Source organism: Theropithecus gelada, chromosome X, assembly GCF_003255815.1.
Source record: "Theropithecus gelada isolate Dixy chromosome X, Tgel_1.0, whole genome shotgun sequence".
In the NCBI taxonomy this organism is placed as follows: Eukaryota; Metazoa; Chordata; class Mammalia; order Primates; family Cercopithecidae; genus Theropithecus; species Theropithecus gelada.
The window spans coordinates 127,761,185-127,779,434 of NC_037689.1; the positions used below are offsets into that span (position 1 = coordinate 127,761,185).

At 38.3% G+C, this 18,250-nt stretch overlaps 1 protein-coding gene across 1 annotated transcript in view; it reads right to left on the reverse strand.

Annotated features, from left to right (window-relative positions):
• Window positions 1-1,763: 1,763 nt before the first annotated feature.
• Window positions 1,764-18,250, reverse strand: part of ZNF280C (zinc finger protein 280C) — a 66,459-nt gene continuing 49,972 nt past the window's right edge. The window contains exons 14-19 of the mRNA XM_025372499.1: window positions 14,856-15,166; window positions 13,946-14,086; window positions 8,437-8,499; window positions 4,354-4,472; window positions 4,174-4,210; window positions 1,764-4,052 (exon numbers count right to left, since the gene is read on the reverse strand). Of these exons, the coding sequence (XP_025228284.1) occupies window positions 4,037-4,052; window positions 4,174-4,210; window positions 4,354-4,472; window positions 8,437-8,499; window positions 13,946-14,086; window positions 14,856-15,166 (687 nt within the window). The 3' untranslated portion in view covers window positions 1,764-4,036. The remainder of the gene's footprint in view (window positions 4,053-4,173; window positions 4,211-4,353; window positions 4,473-8,436; window positions 8,500-13,945; window positions 14,087-14,855; window positions 15,167-18,250) is intronic.

Genomic DNA, 18,250 nt, shown 5'->3' on the forward strand with positions numbered 1-18,250 from the left:
CACTGACTGCATAAATCGTTTTCTTTAAACAAAGTAAAAAAAAAAAAAAAAGTGATGCTATGGGACACATAACTTCCAGCGCATTAAATTTTAAGAAAAATAACCTGATACATAGTATAATAAAATCCTATGGAAGAACAAAGCTGTACCTCTACCTAAAATACTGCTATAGCAAGAATGTGGTTTTTTGTATTTTTGAACTGTCAGAGACAGAAAATATCTGCAAATTAAAAGAGGACCAATGCTAAAAATGCAAATAAGTTGCCATTTCTGGGAAAAAGTTTAAAACTTAGTTAGGTGTCATTAATGCTGAATGGAAAATGGTTTTAAATGGCAAATTTTATACTACATGTATTTTACCACAATAAAAAATAATGGGTAGGAGGCCGGGCGCGGTGGCTCAAGCCTGTAATCCCAGCACTTTGGGAGGCCGAGACGGGTGGATCACGAGGTCAGGAGATCGAGACCATCCTGGCTAACACGGTGAAACCCCGTCTCGGCCTCCCAAAGTGCTGGGATTACAGGCTTGAGCCACCGNGCAAGGCCTTCTCTGAAAGCATTTAACATAGCACTTTGCATAACTTTTCATCTAAAAAGTCCTTTTTTTAAATGAGATACACAGACATTAAAAAATATGGATATGGCCGGGCGCGGTGGCTCAAGCCTGTAATCCCAGCACTTTGGGAGGCCGAGACGGGCGGATCACGAGGTCAGGAGATCGAGACCATCCTGGCTAACACGGTGAAACCCCGTCTCTACTAAAAAATACAAAAAACTAGCCGGGCGAAGTGGCGGGCGCCTGTGGTCCCAGCTACTCGGGAGGCTGAGGCAGGAGAATGGTGTAAACCCGGGAGGCGGAGCTTGCAGCGAGCTGAGATCCGGCCACTGCACTCCAGCCTGGGCGACAGAGCCAGACTCAGTCTCAAAAAAAAAAAAAAAAAAAAAAAAAAAAAAAAAAAAAAAAAAAAAAATGGGTAGGAAAATGGTGTTTGACAAAACATTCTAGAGACAGGTATGGAAAGAAAGAACAGAGTATCACCAAGTCCACGACTATGACATAAGCCCCTTTTGGAGATTTGGGAAAATCACTTACAGCAGAAATCTGTTCGGAAAATTAAAATTAATCGATTCAACTCCTATGAATTACAAGGAGTATACTACATGGCAGTGGCCACTGACACTGGCTTTCAATGTTTCAAAGTATATCATCAAAGCAGTTTTGATTTTTTTTTTTTAAAAAAGACAGGGTCTTGCTCTCTGGCTTAGGCTGGAATGCAGTGGCATGATCATAGTTCACTGCAGCCTTGAACCCCTGGGCTCAAGTGATCCTCCTGCCTCAGCCTCCTGAGTAGCTAGGACTATAGGTATATGCCACCACACCCAGCTAATATATTTTTTGTGGTAGAGACAAGAGTGTTGGTATGTTGCCCTGGCTGGTCTTAAACTCCTGGCTCCCACCTCAGCCTCTCAAAGTGTTGGGGATTACTGGCATGAGCCACTGTATCCAGTCCAGTTCTAATTTTGGAGTTAAAAAACACCCACATTGAGTCAAACGACTTCAGAGCCTACCCACCTTCACGATTATTAAGATCACAAAGGGGGCTTTTGCTAGCTGCTCAAGACATTAGTAAAGTATAAATAGTTTGCTTTTAACTGTGCTGGAGGAAAAAGTGCAAGATGTGCTCAGTAGATAAAGCTTTCAGTCTGCGGGTCAAGCAATCAGGCTCCACGGAACTAGGAGCAAAGCAATGCTCCTATAGTTGTATGACAGCTTTTATATGAAGTTATTTATTAGAAATTTCCAAGGCACTTTAACAATACAAATTTTATTAAAAAAATAACATCAAAACTGTTCAGCAAATCTATATTCAATGTAACCAAAATAAACAAACAACAAATTAAAAAAAATATACATCTATATATATATGAGCAAGAAACAAGTGCATTTTTTGGTCCCAATATTTTTTGAATATATTATCTTTATCCAGAGGAATTACATTAATGGCTAAGAAGATATTATGTATTAGATGAACAGAAATGTACCTTTAAAACTTGTTTTAAGGTCTGTAAGAAGAGCTTTGCCAATTCTTTATGTCTTTGAAATCAGAATCCCTAAGCTAATGTTAATGATAGGCCCAAGATAGAGCATGTAATAATGTCTAATGGTCTGGACAAGTATGAAATTAAGAAGCTACCAGTTAAGTAGCTACACGAAATCTGTAGACAATTCTAAGAAATGTCTTGGGAGTTTGAAATAAAAACAAAACAAACACAAATAATTCAAAAGTAGACATAAAATGGACATCAGCAAATTTCATGAATCTGGGACAAAGTGGTGACAGAAAAACAAAATAGAGTAAAATAAATTTGATTAAGAACAATATAAAACCAAGCTACCAAAGTAAAATAAAAAAAATGTTTAAAAATGTGAATATTGGCCGGGTGCGGTGGCTCATGCCTATAATCCCAGCACTTTGGGAGGCCAAGGTGGGCAGATCACAAGGTCAGGAGATCGGGACCATCCTGGTGAACACAGTGAAACCCCGTCTCTACTAAAAATACAAAAAATTAAAAATTAGCTGGGCGTGGTGGCGGGTGCCTGTCATCCCAGGTACTTGGGAGGCTGAGGCAGAATGGCGTGAACCCAGGAGGCAGCTTGCAGTGAGCCAAAATCACGCCACTGCACACTCCAGCCTGGGACACAGAGCAAGACTCCCTCTACAAAAAAAAAAAAAAAAAAAAAAAAAAAAAAAAAAAAAGAATATCAGTATTGCTGAAAATTCCTATAACACTGGATAAAACTTTAAATGAAAACATGAATAACTGACTTTGTGAACCGTAACTGTAGAAATTTTGTTTTTCCAAAAACAAGAAAGTAACCTTGGTTCCCAATACAACCAGAATTTTGATATTCCTTGGACTGCATGTCTGCTAGAGGAAGATTAAAGAGCAGCAGCCAAAATGGTTAAACGTCAACCTGGATGTTGAAGCACTGATCTAAAAACAATATAAAACCAAGCTACCAAAATAAAACAAAATGTAAAAAATGTTTAAAAATGTGAATATTAGTATTGCTGAAAATTCCTAGAATACTGGATAAAACTTTAAACAACATGAACTGTGACTTTGGGAACTGTAATTGTAGAAATTTTCTTTTTCCAAGAACAGGAAAGTAACCTTGGTTCCCACACAACAAGAATTTTTATATTCCTTGGACTGCATGCCTGCTAGAGTAAGATTAAAGAGCAGCAGTCAAAATGGTTAAACGTCAACCTGGATGTTGAAGCAGTGATCTCATGGACTTTTCTTGGTTAGAATCGACCCATAAGCTTAAGATCAAAAGCCAAAGCCCCCAGTGGGAAGTTGTGCTCTATTTGGTGGGCCTTGAGGTCATCTCTGGCCAAATCAGCATCAACCTTATGGGAGGTCAGTCAGGTAGGAAGGGACTCTCCCCAAGATCTGATCTCTTAAGGCCACAAACTAGAGGAGGTCTCACAAATAATTCACATTTCTTGGAAAGAAAGAACAGGCATCAGTCGTGTCCATCAAAAGGGGACACTGTCCAGGAGTACTCTGGATATTTTTTGAAACTTATGCGTTGCTTCTTCATTTGAAAAATATGAAAAACAGAACAGTAATGAACAAGGAATGAAGAAAAAATGGCTATCTGACCTAAACATGTAAGACTTATAAGAAATTAAGAAAGCAGACAAAACAGACAGAAAAAGATGAACAGTCATATTATCTGGAATGTAGTATTATGAAGGCAAGTCAAGTATAGCAGAGAAAAACAAAAGGTATTTTTGGAGAGAGCCAATTGGAGAAAAAAATGTGTTACGGTATGTTAACCTGACACAAAGATAAGGTGGAGTGAGAATCTAGTGGCATCTGAAAGCTGAAAAGAGCTGAATGAGAGCTAGTGTCATGAACTTGGCTGTTTAACTGCCTTTTGTGTGAGAAAACACTTCAGAACTTTGAACTTAGGAACTTCCAACTTGTCTTGCACCAGGTTGCATGAACTCCATGGAGCAGGAATCTATTTCAATGAGCAGCTTTAAAAACAAAAACAAAAACAACTTTAAAATTTTTCATTTATATTAATGATACATTAAAATAATACAACAGTGCTAAAGTCCATCAAAGCAAACCGCACCGAAGGAAAATTAAACTTACCCAGAAATGGGTTCAGAAGTTGAGGTACTTTCGGAAACTGAAATCAAAAAAGTTTTACATTTACAATAGTGTATATGAAGAGTGAGACTATCAATGTAATACATGGGTCCATATGGTATCTGATCAAAAATACTGAAATAAGTATCAGAAAATCAAAGAAACACAATTATATATACATACCATTCTCTATTATAACTTGGCAAGTATGAGTTTTACGTTGACTTAAGTGTTTAGCCATGCGATCTAAGCCAGAAGAATCAGCTAGGAAATCACATTTAAGGCACACTAGAGTAATGCCCCTATGAAAAAAAAGAAGACAGCAAAAAATATTATCATTTATGAAAATCCATAATTATATTATGAGCTCAATAATTATTTTTCCATGTACTAACTTGATTTGCATTTTAGTCTCCACAACTGTCATTTTCCAACTTTGTTATATGAACTTGATATATCTAAAATGGTTCTCCAGAAAATGGCATTGCTGGCCGGGCACAGTGGCTCACGCCTATAATCCCAGCGCTTTGGGAGGCCGAGGGGCATGGATCACCTGAGGTCAGGAGTTTGAGACCAGCCTGACCAGTATGGTGAAACCTCATCTCTACTAAAAATAGAAAAATTAGCTAGGCATCATGGCGTGCGTCTGTAGCCCCAGCTACTCTGGAGGCTGAGACAGGAGAATTGCTTGAACCCAAGAGGCAGAGGTTACAGTGAGCCAAGATTGTGCCACTGCACTCCAGCCTGGGTGACAGTCAGACTCCGTCTCAAAAAAAAAAAAAAAAAAAAAAAAAAAGGAAAAGAAAATGGCATGGCCATATTCAAATTATGCTAACATTTAGTGCTTTATAAATTGTCACCTCTCAACTTGTGCCTAGCTGAAAGCTAGACATCAAGAGACTGACTGAAAGCCCAGTCTCCCTTAACAACTTAAGTAATGTGTGCAAGTTATTACTTGCAAAGCAAGGATGTAATATTCATTCACTGAAATATATAAATATACATTTGCTGAGAACCTTCTTCACCCACACTGTACTACTAGGTATTGTGGATACAACAGTAACCAAAAAAGGTACAGTCTGTGGATTCTGCAATCTAATATCTTAGTCAAATGAGGATAAAATTAGAAAAGAAATGTGAAGGTTTTAAAATCATGTAATTATCATCATCAGTTTATTAACAAAGCATACATATACTTTTGAAGTTCATCAGATACTTTAAACTTAAATATTTCACCTGTATAGGAAACCAGTGGCATACCTTGCATTGACTTCTCTAGTTTTAACAACCTGTTGTGGATTTACACCTAGCCAGAACTCCTGCACATCAAAAACTATCTTCATAAAACTGGAATCATGTGCTTTCCCCATGAAATTTAGGCGGAAAAGTCTCTCTTATGATGCCCTTTCCCTAATACTGGGGCTCAAATTTCTAGTTATCTCTGACTCTCTTCTTACATAAAACATTCAATATTTCAAACATTTTATGATATTAACAATTTATTGAGTACTTACTCTATGCCAGTCTGAGGGTTTTAGACATATTGTCTGATCTAAATCTCATGGCAACCCGAAGAGATAGGTGCTATAATTATTACCCTTTTACAGAGGACAGAATTAGTTTCAGTAATCTACTGAGGCCAGGATCAGGTTGGAAATGGAGCCCTTTGATTCTGAAGCCCATGCTCTTAAACATGATGTGATACCACTCCACCACCTTAGCCCAGGGCTTTATTAAGTAAGTCTTAACCACTACAATAGCCTTAACCAGTCTATGTGTCTCATGCAGCTACAACTCATCTTGTATACTCCTCCAAAGTGATCTTCCTTCAGCACCCTTGATTCTACTCAAAACATCAATGGCTTCCCCCCCAATGTCTTCCAAATGAAAATTAAGCCCAAACTCCCTAGGCCTTGTTTTCAAGGATTCAACAATCTGGATCTAAGTTCAAAACTATCTCCCCAGACTGATCTTTTTTTATTTTTGGAATGGAGCCCCACTCTGTCGCCCAGCCTGGAGTGCAGGGGCGCGATCTCGGCTCACTGCAACTTCCACCTCCTGGGTTCAAGCGATTCTCTTGCCTCAGCCTCCGAGTAGCTGCGATTACAGGTGCACACCACCACGCCCGGCTAATTTTTTTCTATTTTTAGTAGAGATAGGGTTTTGCCATGTTGGCTAGGTTGGTCTTGAACTCCTGACCTCAGGTGATCCACCCACCTCAGCCTCCCAAAGTGCTGGGATTACAGGCTTGAGTCACTGCGCCCGGCCAACTTTGATCTTAGTATAATACTATGCTATATGAACTTCGTGCTTCATCCAAATTTTACTCCTAGTTACTCCAAAATTACTCCATTGTGATTCAGAAGAATGTGTAGTTTCTGTTTTTTCCTTTCTGAACTTTTATTAATGTTATTTCTTCCAACTAGAACGCCCCTGTGCCTCTTCTTTTAAGTAGAAACCTCTCTCCCCTTTGAAATCAGGATCTCTTATTGCACTTACTAGGAACCTCTTTGTATTACTGTTCACACCTTTTATCCCTTTAATAAATTGTACATTCCTTGACGGTTGGTACAAGCCTTCTTCTTCATCATGGTCATCTGTATAGGACTTGCTACATTGTGTTATACATGATAGGTGCACAATAAATAGCTAAAGAATGAATATTTCATTTTAACAAAATAGTAATTATGAAAAAATTGTTTATAGAAATATAAAATGCTATGTCCATACACAGATTTTTAAAAAAATTTTCTGAGACTGAGTCTCACTCTGTCACCCATGCTGGGGTATAGTGGCGCAATCTTGGCTCACTGCAACCTCTGCCTTCCAGGTTCAAGCAATTCTCGTGCCTCAGCCTCCCGAGTAGCTGGGATGACAGGCATGCACCACCATGCCAGGCGAATTTTTGTATTTTTAGTAGAGATGGAGTTTCGCCATGTTGGCCAGGCTGATCCTGAACTCCTGGCCTCAAGTGATCCACCCGCCTTGGCCTCCCAAAGTGCTGGGATTACAGGTGGGAGCCGCTGCACCTGGCCCATACACAGAATTTGACCAATTTTCTATTTAGATGTGAGATCCACTCGAGTTGAAAAAAAAAGCACCTCAGATCTTTCAAATCATACAGTTCATTTAAAAACTAAGCATACAATTGAGCTTGACCATCACGTGGTAAAAATCAAAGTGAAATCTCATTTTTAGAATTAAATCTCTTTTCATTCTTACAAAGCATTTTTCAGTAAAGGTAACACCTAATATATTTTACTCTTTTCTAATTCCTCGAATTCAATGTTTTAAAAATAGCATAAATTTTTTTTTTTTTTTAGACGGGAGTTTTGTTTGCTCTTTTGCACAGGCTGGAGCGAAGTGGCGCGATCTCGGCTCACTGCAACCTCTGCCCTCCGGGTTCAAGTGATTCTCCTGCCTCAGTCTCCCAAGTAGCTGGGATTATAGCCACCATGCCCGGCTAATTTTGGTATTTTTAGTAGAGACAGGGTTTCGCCATGTTGGCCAGGCTAGTCTCGAACTCCTGACCTCAGGTGATCCACCCGCCTCGGCCTCCCAAAGTGCTAGGTTTACAGGTGTGAGCCACCGTACCCAGCCTAACACGAGTATGTTTTAAAAATACAATAAAAATTTCCTCTATGAGCTCTTGGTCCAACATTATCCACATAATTCATTTTCAACATAAACATTAACTTATTCAACAAATATTTACCAAGTGCCTACTATGTTCCAGGTACTATGTGCCTGGCAAACATCCGTCAACATGAGCAAAATAATTAACAAAGGAAGATGGAGTCAAAAAGATATCAAAATAATGTAAAAAAATAGATGTTTTAGTGGATTCTGAGCTAAGTGTGTGTGGTGTAACCAATGGTAATTATCAATGCCTTTAGAAATATTTATCAGTACTTTTTTCTGTACAGTAAACAAGTTATATACTTTAATTCTAAAAACATTAAGAATTATGAAGGCTATATATTGATTTCAAGTATTATGGTATTTTCAAAAACTTCCTTCTATTCAGATATGGTTGGAGAACCTTATTTTTGTTATTTTACAAATGCATATGCAAGAAGGTTTCATCTTAATGCTTGACACTACAGAGAGTTTAGTCAGAAATGATAGGCTATCTCTCCAACTTTGGTCTAAGGATATAATAAACAGAACTCTATCATTTCCAAAGTAGGCACTCCAACATCAGTTTTAAAAAGTTACTGCAATATTTCAATGGAAAGAAAAACAAAAAAAAAGATCAATGATTACCTGAGAGTTCCTGAATGCTTCTTGAAAATACAAAACCGTTTGCCTGGATGGTTGCTATGAGAGCTTGAGAAACACGAGACAAACAAGATTTTATTAATTTTATTATACAACGCCATATTAATTTTATGACCACATTTCAAGCCAATGCCTAATTTCTTAGTTTTGAATAAAAGATCACGATCTAAATAATAAAATGCTGTTGGTTATTGCTATAATCTGAATTTCTGTGTCACCCCAAAATTCATGTTAAAATCTTAACCCCCAAAGTGATGGTAATAAGAGGTGGGGCCTTTGGGAGGTGATTAGGTCATAAGGGCAGAGCCCTTATGAGATTAGTGCACTTATAAAAGAGATCCTAGAGAGCCAGTGTGCCCCTTCCACCATGTGAGGACGCAGTGAGAAGGTGCTGACTATGAGGAATGGGCCCTCACCCAGACACCGAATCTGCCGGCACCTTGATCGTGGACTTTCCAGCCTCCAGAACTGTGAGAAATAAATTTCTGTTGTTTATAAGCTACCCAGTCTATGGTATTTTGTTATAGCAGCCTGAATGGACAAAGATAGTCATCTCTGTTTAATTCAAGAATTTTAACTTACATTCCACTTTACCTGTATATTTTCTAATTACATATTTCCCTGAGAATTTTCTTAGATGATCAGTATCTCACCATTAGTAAAAAAAAAATGCTTGAGTTAAAAATGCAGTGTCAAATTAAAAATTTTTTAACTATTAAGAGTAAGAACAATTTAAAAGATATTTGATAATGTATTTTGCTATGATAGAAATTGTTAAAATAATTATTTTTTGTTTCAGAGTCTTGCTCTGTCACCCAGGCTGGAGAATAATAATTATTCATTACATTTTAATCTTAGTATGTTTGGGAAGGGGGATAATCTGAATGATCCTGAAGTAAACACTACTTGAGATAAATGCCATTGCTTAATTCAATAAACATGAAACATTTAAAGAATCCTTTGCAATTACCAGGAGAACTTTCAAAGAGAGCAAATTAAGGGAAGCAGAGCTCAAGAATTAAAACAATGCTTCTCCTATACACAGATCAGAAAACCACTAATCAAACTTCAGAGCCAATGGTAATAGCTTTTATGCCTCCCTTTAAATTGATAAGGAAAGCTTTCCTGTGTTAGAAAACCAGGCAAGATTAGCCAGGATTAGCCTAGCACAGTATTACTCAAAGTGTGGTCCATGGACCAGCATCATCAGCCTACCTAGAAGCTTGTTAGAAACACAAAGTTTAAGGCCTTACTGCAAACATAGTGAACCAATCTCTGGCAGTGGGGCCCAGAAATCTGTTTTCCCAAGTTTTCCAGCTGATTCTTATGCAAGCTAGTTTGAGAAGCACTAGCCCTGTCTTGCACTGACAGACCCCACACAGCAGGTCAACAGTTACCCTCAGACACAAGGTAACCATCACCAGCATACTATATATGCATGGGAAAATAAAGATTCTGGCTAGCTGTTAATTTCAAGAAAATATCCTCAGAATAGGCACTATGGTGAATACAAAGAAAGAGCTTCTCTCTCAAATAGATAATAGAGACACATGTGAGGCAGAAGAGCGAATGTTACAGAACTCAAAGAAAGGAATGATTCCTATGACTGGCTGTGCTGATCAGATACTTCGCAGAGGGTGAAATGAGAGGGAAGGAGAGGAGCCTTCCAGAGAATAATCAAGAATAAGAAAAAACTACTTTAGATACTGAATATGAAGAATCTATACATTGGGGAAGATAGATCAATTTTGGGGGCCTGTCTTCTCGCAATGGAGTTGGCATAGCCTGGGAATAAAGGTACTCAACCTCTGAGAAAATGAAGCCTCTGAACATACAGAACTCAAACCTATGACAAAAGTCCACACCGAGTAGGAGTGAGGGTGCACCATTCAGAGCGAGGTACCTGAAGTAATGAGGGAAACAATGTGCCCCTGAAGTAGGGGAAAAGCAAAGGGACCTATGAGGCCCTTAGAAGAGTAGAAGTGGAAGCTTTCAGTTCTAGACGAGGTTAATGATGAGTAAGAGCTCAATGTGTGTGATGACAGTGCAGGGGCTCACCAGAAATTAGGAAAAGGTTATGAATGTAACTTTAGGTCAGTTGGGAATGTTTGGGGATAGAATGGGGCTGAAGGTTCTGCAAGACAGTTGGTGAGCCTACGGAAAATGGGAGAGAGGAGGATGGAATGACACATGGGTTTAAGTAATGCCAAAAATGTTTTCCAATTTAATCCTCTATAAATTAGGGGCAGAATTAAAGCCTCATTAGGGCAGCCAAGTGTTTGGCACAGAATAAGAGAATAACATTACTCATAGCAGTGTACTAGGGGAAGGGTTGGCTAGGGTCTGCTTTAGAGAAACTGGGGTATAGGTGCAGAACCACTATAGTAGTGGAAGAGGCAGACTGGAATATTGCAGAAGGTGGACTCTCAGGAAGCTAGAATGTATGGTGGCAGATCAACAGAACTCAATGGGTTTCAAAAACTTGGGATAGTAAATTATTTCTAGCTGGTGCTCCATGTTTATGCAAATGATGCCCTGAAACAGTCAAGACTGAGCTTAAAGGGTACTGAAGTAAAAGTGGTTTGAATCCTAGTTAGAAACAGAGTGGGGTCTCAGGGAAACTCAGCATTGAAATCAGAGGATTTACAGTTGAAAGGTAAAAGAGAGAACTTTAAGAATGGTTAAGGTACCAAGAAAGGGATTATAAGGGGACAAGAACAGTTGAAGGGAGAAAAGATATAGAGCAGGAGCAGCCAAAAGGAAAGAAGAAAAACGGTGGTAACAGTTTAACAGAAGTTGAGAAGAGTTCCAAAAGTAAGTGATCAAAAATGTCAAATACTCTGAAGAAGTCACAGAGGAGGAAGAATGAAAAATGAGTATATCCAGTGGTTGGGATATGACTGATAACCTTTAAAGGAGCAGCTTTAGCTGCATGTAGGTGGGGGTGGTGGGCGACACTCAAATCACAAAGGGTCAAAAAATGACAAACAGGCTAGTAAAGAATACTCTTTACAAATGTTGATGGTAAAACGAGGACAAGAAAACATGCAAAGTAAAGGCAGATTTTCCTCATCCTAAAAATATGCCTGAAAATATCTGCAGACACAATGAATGTGGTAGAGAGAAAGAGATGAACTGAAGGTCCAAAGTAATGAAATAAGGATGTGGAGGAAATGCAAGAGATGACGAACAGGGTTAACTTAAAAACAGTGGGACATGTCTGTTTTTTGAGATTAATGGCTGAAAGAAAAAAAACCTTGAGACACGAAAAAGTTAATCTTGAGAAAAACAAAAAGTATGACCTCTGAGTAATTATTAGGCAAAGTTAACAACTGAGGGACTAGAATAAAATCTGACAGATGTTGTAGATAAAAACAAAGCGGTATTTTTGGCTGGGCTTGGTGGCTCACGCCTGTAATCCCAGCACTTTGGAAGGCCGAGGCGGGCGGATCACGAGGTCAGCAGATCGAGACTATCCTGGCTAACAGGGTGAAACCCCGTCTCTACTAAAGATACCAAAAAAAAAAAAAAAAATTAGCTGGGCATGGTGGCGGGCACCTGTAGTCCCAGCTGCTGGGGAGGCTGAGACAGCAGAATGGCGTGAACCCGGGAGGCGGAGCTTGCAGTGAGCCGAGATCATGCCGTTGCACTCCAGCCTGGGTGACAGAGAAAGACTCCGTCTCAAAAACACAAACAAGCAAACAAACAAAACACAAAGTGGTATTTTTAAAAAGGTAGGACCAAATTAAAGATCACGAATTCAGAGCTGACTGAATTGAGCATGGTATGGTAGTCTAGAACCGAGATAGGGATACATCAAAAAGGATAAAAGATGCAAAGAGAGCAAGACTAAGCATGACTGAAGATACAAATGAATTTAGGACAGAAACAAAGCAGCATTCAAAACAGAAGACCTTAAGGGTGTGGTTGGCTACAAAATTGAATTGATACTACTGGACTAGAAAAAAGGAGTCAAGACCCTGAAAGTCATGGGGTAATGAGAATTCAAAGTAAGTATTGTCTACAATGAGGTAAAATGGGATGGTGTTAAGAAAGGGGATACAACAAAGCAGAAAGGGATGTAAAGTGCTAGCACTAAAGAAGTAAAGGTATCATAAGGTCAGGTTGATCACCAAAGGGAAAAAAACCCCTGCAAGCCAGGTGCTGAAGCCATCAAAATGTGGGTGAATCCTTCAGAGTGGTAGCTGATTATGAGCAGAAAATAATATAGAGGTCTTTTGATAATCTGCAAGAAAACCACTTTCATTGGTTATACCTATTTCTTTTTTCTTTTTTAAAAATAGAGATGAGGTCTTGCTATGTTGCCCAGGCTGGTCTTGAACTCCTAGGCTCAAGCAATCCCCTCTCCTTGGCCTCTGAAAGTGCTGGGATTATAGGCATGAGCCATTGTGCCTGGCTAGTTATATCTTATTTCTAACTGAAAATAAATGGAACTATCTTAATTGGAATAATCAACTTATATGTGGACACTTTTTGGTAATTTAAAATAAAATCCATTCTGAAAGAATAAGGCAAGCCCCTACGAATGAGGTTCAAATGAAAGTAAGGGGGGCTCTGAAGTTTTTTCCCTTGTGTAGAGTACATCATAGGTGCTCAAATTAAGTTGAATCAATGCATGAAAAGGAACTCCAATGGTAGCATCATGACTGGAATATTCCTACAGTCGCTTATGTTTCATTGAATGAATGCAAAGATGGATGATCAGAAAGACAAATGGACAGACAGATGTGGGAGACAGAGACAGGATAATGTTCTTAGCATCATTAAAAAGCCTGGAGTCTCTCAAAGTGATCGCTTTGAAGAGGATAAGACTCAAGAGATTACATATACAGGGGTCCCTGTATCCATGGTGGATTGCTTCTAGGACCTCCTCTGCAGGCATCCAAATCTGCAGAGACTCAAGTCTCTGATATAAAATGGCATAGTACTTGTATATAAACTATACATATCCTGCTGTACACTTTAAATCATCTCTAGATTATTTGTAAACCTATGATACCTAATACAATGTAACTGCTATTACATAGTTTTATACTGTATTGTTTAGAGAATGACGATGGGAAAAAGGTTTGTTCATGTTCAGTAGAGACGTAATTTTTTAAAACTCTTTTGATTTACAGTTGGTTGAATCCACAGATGTGGAATGCAAGAGCTGATCATATTTATTTGATAAATATATTGAAAAAACCACTTTCTGAAAGACATAAAAGAAAAAAAAAGTCCCATAGAAAAACAAATTTCCCTAACAAACTCATTTTAGTTTCATTAGTCTAATTGTTCTTAAGAGTTTTTGTCACAGTAATTTTATGAGTTACTATGCTGGAAAATAGTACAAGGAACATCTTAGAAGTTCCTATTGCTAGATCCTTTTAGTTCCTTGATGAGACAAACTTGCTTCCAATAGGATAACTCTGTTTTCAAAAAACAAATGACCCAAATGGCAATTTTGATTGGCAGTTTACATGTTTCTTACCTCATCATATGATTTACAAAGGCTTTGTTACAGTTAGTATTGTACTTGCAAAAACTGCAGTGGATGTATATAGAAAAGTGGCTTGCAAAATCTTTTATTTTGGAATGACATTCAATGCACTTGTGAATTCCCCGACGACACCTTATGGAGATGGAAAAAAAATGATAAAAATAGATTATAAAACAAAAATAATAGGGGAAAATCTTATTAACATTTTACTAACTGAACCCAAAATGTTTCAATTGATCTTTTTTTTTTTTTTTTTTTTGAGACAGAGTCTGGCTCTGTCTCCCAGGCTGGAGTGCAGTGGCCAGATCTCAGCTCACTGCAAGCTCCGCCTCCCAGGTTTATGCCATTCTCCTGCCTCAGCCTCCCGAGTAGCTGGGACTACAGGTGCCCGCCACCTCGCTTGGCTAGTTTTTTGTATTTTTTAGTAGAGACGGGGTTTCACTGTGTTAGCCAGGATGGTCTTGATCTCCTGACCTTGTGATCCGCCCGTCTCGGCCTCCCAAAGTGCTAGGATTACAGGCTTGAGCCACTGCGCCCGGCCCTAAATTGATCTTTAAGTAGACTCATAATTTGAAAATTTGCTTTGAAACAAGCTAGAATAAGTGCAAAAAATTTAACACCAGTTAACATTTCCCTGGAATAAAAGGGATCAAATAAACCAATTAATCTATCATAAGATAAAAGCATAAAATAAAAGATTAGTGTAAAAGATGAAAATTAGAGAATAAACACAATGACTCAAGTTCTGCTCAGTAGTTGTAAAAAGTAACTTTTTCTCATTTGCTTGGTCTTTATGCCAGATAAGTGATTATCATGTAAATGTGTAAGAGGGTTCTGTGATATGGTAAATTTCATACTTAAGATTAAATTTGTATTGTATATCAGAAATAAAAGATATTACCTTAAGTTCTTCAAAGCAAGGCTCATTTTATTTTTTCTGTTGCGTGGTCGCTTTTGCTTGTAAGAGGGTTTTGCTTTGGACTTAGCTATACGTCCTCTTGGCTTACTTGTATGAGCTTTACTTGCAGTGGATGTAGGTGCATGAGGCTTTCTTGTCTTAGATCTACCGGCATTAGATTTTCTAGGATTTTTAGCAGTTGTATTTTGAGATGTCGGAGGTGTGACCTGAAGAAAAGAAGTGCCTGGAGTACAACCGGAAGGTGCAGTTGGTAATTTTGATTGGAGAGGTCCAAGTGAAGCTCGAATAGTAACCTATAAAAACAAAGCCAATATGTACTTTTAGAAAGTAACCATCACATTAGTATTAAAAATATCATTGTAAGCCCTCACATTTACAGTAAATTGGTTTTTGACAAGGGTCCCAAAACATTTCCAATGGGGCAAAAAATAGTCTTGATGAATGCTGCTAGAAAAACTGATATCCATGTGCAAAAGAAAGAATTTGAATCCCTACCTCATATTATATACAAAAATTATCTCAAAATGTATTAAAGACCAAATTTTAAAAGGTAAAACTACAAAACTCTTAGAAGAAAATACAGTAGTAAATCCTTGTGAGCATGAGTTAGGCAATGGTTTCTTATATAATGACACCAAAAGCACAAGCAACCAAAGAGAAAATAGATGAATAGGCATTTCTTCAAAGAAGATATACAAACAGCCAACAACCACACGAAGAGATAGATGGTGCACATCATTAGTCATCAGGGAAATGCAAATCAATTCCCAAATGAGATGTTCCTTCACACCAACCAGAATGGCTGTAATAAACAGATAATAACAAAATAACAAGTATTGGCTATGACATAGAAAAATGAGAACCCTCATACACTGCTGGTGGGAATGCACAACAGTGTAGTTATAACGAAAAACAGTTTGGCAGACCAGGTGTGGTGGCTTAGGCCTGTAATCCCTGAACTTTGGGAGGCCAAGGTGGGCGGATCACTTGAGGTCAGGAGTTTGAGACCAGCCTGGCCAACATGGTGAAACTCCATTTCTTTTAAAAATACAAAAAATTAGCCAGGCACGGTGGCAGGTACCTGTAATCCCAGCTACTCAGGAGGCTGAGGCAGGAAAATCACTTGAACCCAGGAGGCGGAGGCTGCAGTGTGCCAAGATCGCACCACTGCACTCCAGCCTGGGCAACAGAGCGAGACCCCATCTCAAACAAAACAAAACAAAAAACAAAATAACAAAAAAAGAGAAACAGTTTGGCAGTTTCTCAAAATATTAAAGGTAAGAGTTACCATTTGACTCCACCATTGTATTCAGAGGTATATACCCAAGAGAAATGAAAACATATGTTCACACAAAAACTTGTACATGAATTTTTACAGCAGCATTACAGCCGAAAAGAGGAAACTTTTTCTGTTGCACTCTCGTTTTTGCTTGTAAGAGGATTTTGCTTTGGACTTAGCTATACGTCCCCTTGGCTTACTTGTATTAGCTTTACTTGCAGTGGATGTAAAAATTCCAATAGGATAACTGTGTTTTCAAAAAACAAATGACCCAAATGGCAATTTTGATTGGCAGTTTACATGTTTCTTACCTCATCATATGATTTACAAAGGCTTTGTTACAGTTAGTATTGTACTTGCAAAAACTGCAGTGGATGTATATAGAAAAGAGAATTATGCCCACCAATAGATGAAAGGATAAATAAAAGGTAGAATATCTATGCAGTGCAGTATTACTACTGCATATTGAAAGAATGCAAAGATGGGTGATCAGAAAGACAAATGGATATGCCCACCAATAGATGAAAGCATAAATAAAAGGTAGAATTTCTATGCAGTGCAGTATTACTCAGCCACAAAAAAGAATGAAGTACTGGAACATGGTACAGTATCAATGAAGCTGCAAAACACTATGCTAAGCGAAATAAACCAGTCCCTAAAGATGACATATTGTATGATTCAACACCAAACATCCAGAATGGGAAAATCCATAGAGACTAAAAGCTGACTAAAGTTTGCACAGGGCTAGTGGAGGGGAAATAGTGAATGCTAAAGGGTATGGGGTTTCTTTTGAGGGTGATAAAAATGTTTAAAAATTTATTGTAGTGATGTTTGCCCAAATCTGAATATGCTAAAAACCACTGAACTGTGTACACTGTAAATGGGTAAATTGTGTGATATATGAATTATATCTCAATAACACTGTTACCAAAAAATCACTACAATACAAAAAGTTAAAATCATTATTTTGAAAGTGGCAAGTATAAAACTGCAATCAGATAAGCCTTCCACTTATTCTAAATGGTGGAAGCCTTCCACTTATTCTAAATTTATCTTGATATTTACTTACTGTTGTAATATTAGTTTTATATTGATAACAATTGTATGTTAACAGATATTAACGAATAATTAGGAGTTAGTACAAATTAGATGAATATCGAAAGAGCACATTCCATAGCTATTTTACGCTTTGACAGAATTAAAAGGGGCCGGGTGTGGTGAGTCACACCTGCAATCCCAGCACTTTGGGAGGCCAAGGTGGGTGGACTGCCTGAGCTCAGGAGTTTGAGACCAGCCTGGGCAATTCATCTCTACCAAAAATGCAACAAAATTAGTTGGGCATGGTGACATCCACCTGTGGCCTGTGATCCCAGCTTGCACCTAGGAGGCAGAGGTTGCAGTGAGCTGAGATGGCACCACTACACTCCAACCTGGGTGACAGAGAGACCCCGTCTCAAAAAAAAAAAACAAACACTAACTAAAAGGCTTTCACAAATAGAGAGGTCAAAATGTAATACAGAGGCCTGAATTACCCTCTGGTAACTATAAAACAGATTTTCAGTAAATGTGACCTCTTCCTGGTGGATCAGGGGGCACGATTTCTGCTTCCAAGGTTATGGTGGAGCTTACATCAATTCATCATACAGCATGGTAGTTATAATAATGCTCAGAATTTCCTTAATGGTAACATATAAAATTTATCATTTACTATTTGGGAAAAGAAAATGTTTGTATCTACTGGTTAATAATAGAAAACAGTCACCCACTAACATTCTCTTTAATCATTTGACTACATTCCCCCCATGTACTTGAAGAACAGCTTCTGTGAAGTCCTATGAAATATATGAAGTATCAGAAAAGCACTGAAGCAGAACTTGTTAGCTTGCAAACTGAAAATAAATTTTTTGAAAGCACTGGAGAAGTCAAAAAATCCAAGTTTAACAATCTTAGTACTACCTCGTCCTAGCTACATGACCCTGAGTAAGGAATTTAGCCTCTCTGAACCTCTTCATCTCTAATACGGGGATAATACTTGCCTTGTCTATCTCATTGGATCACCACAAAGGTTAAATAATAAAATGTATGGAAAGGCACACTG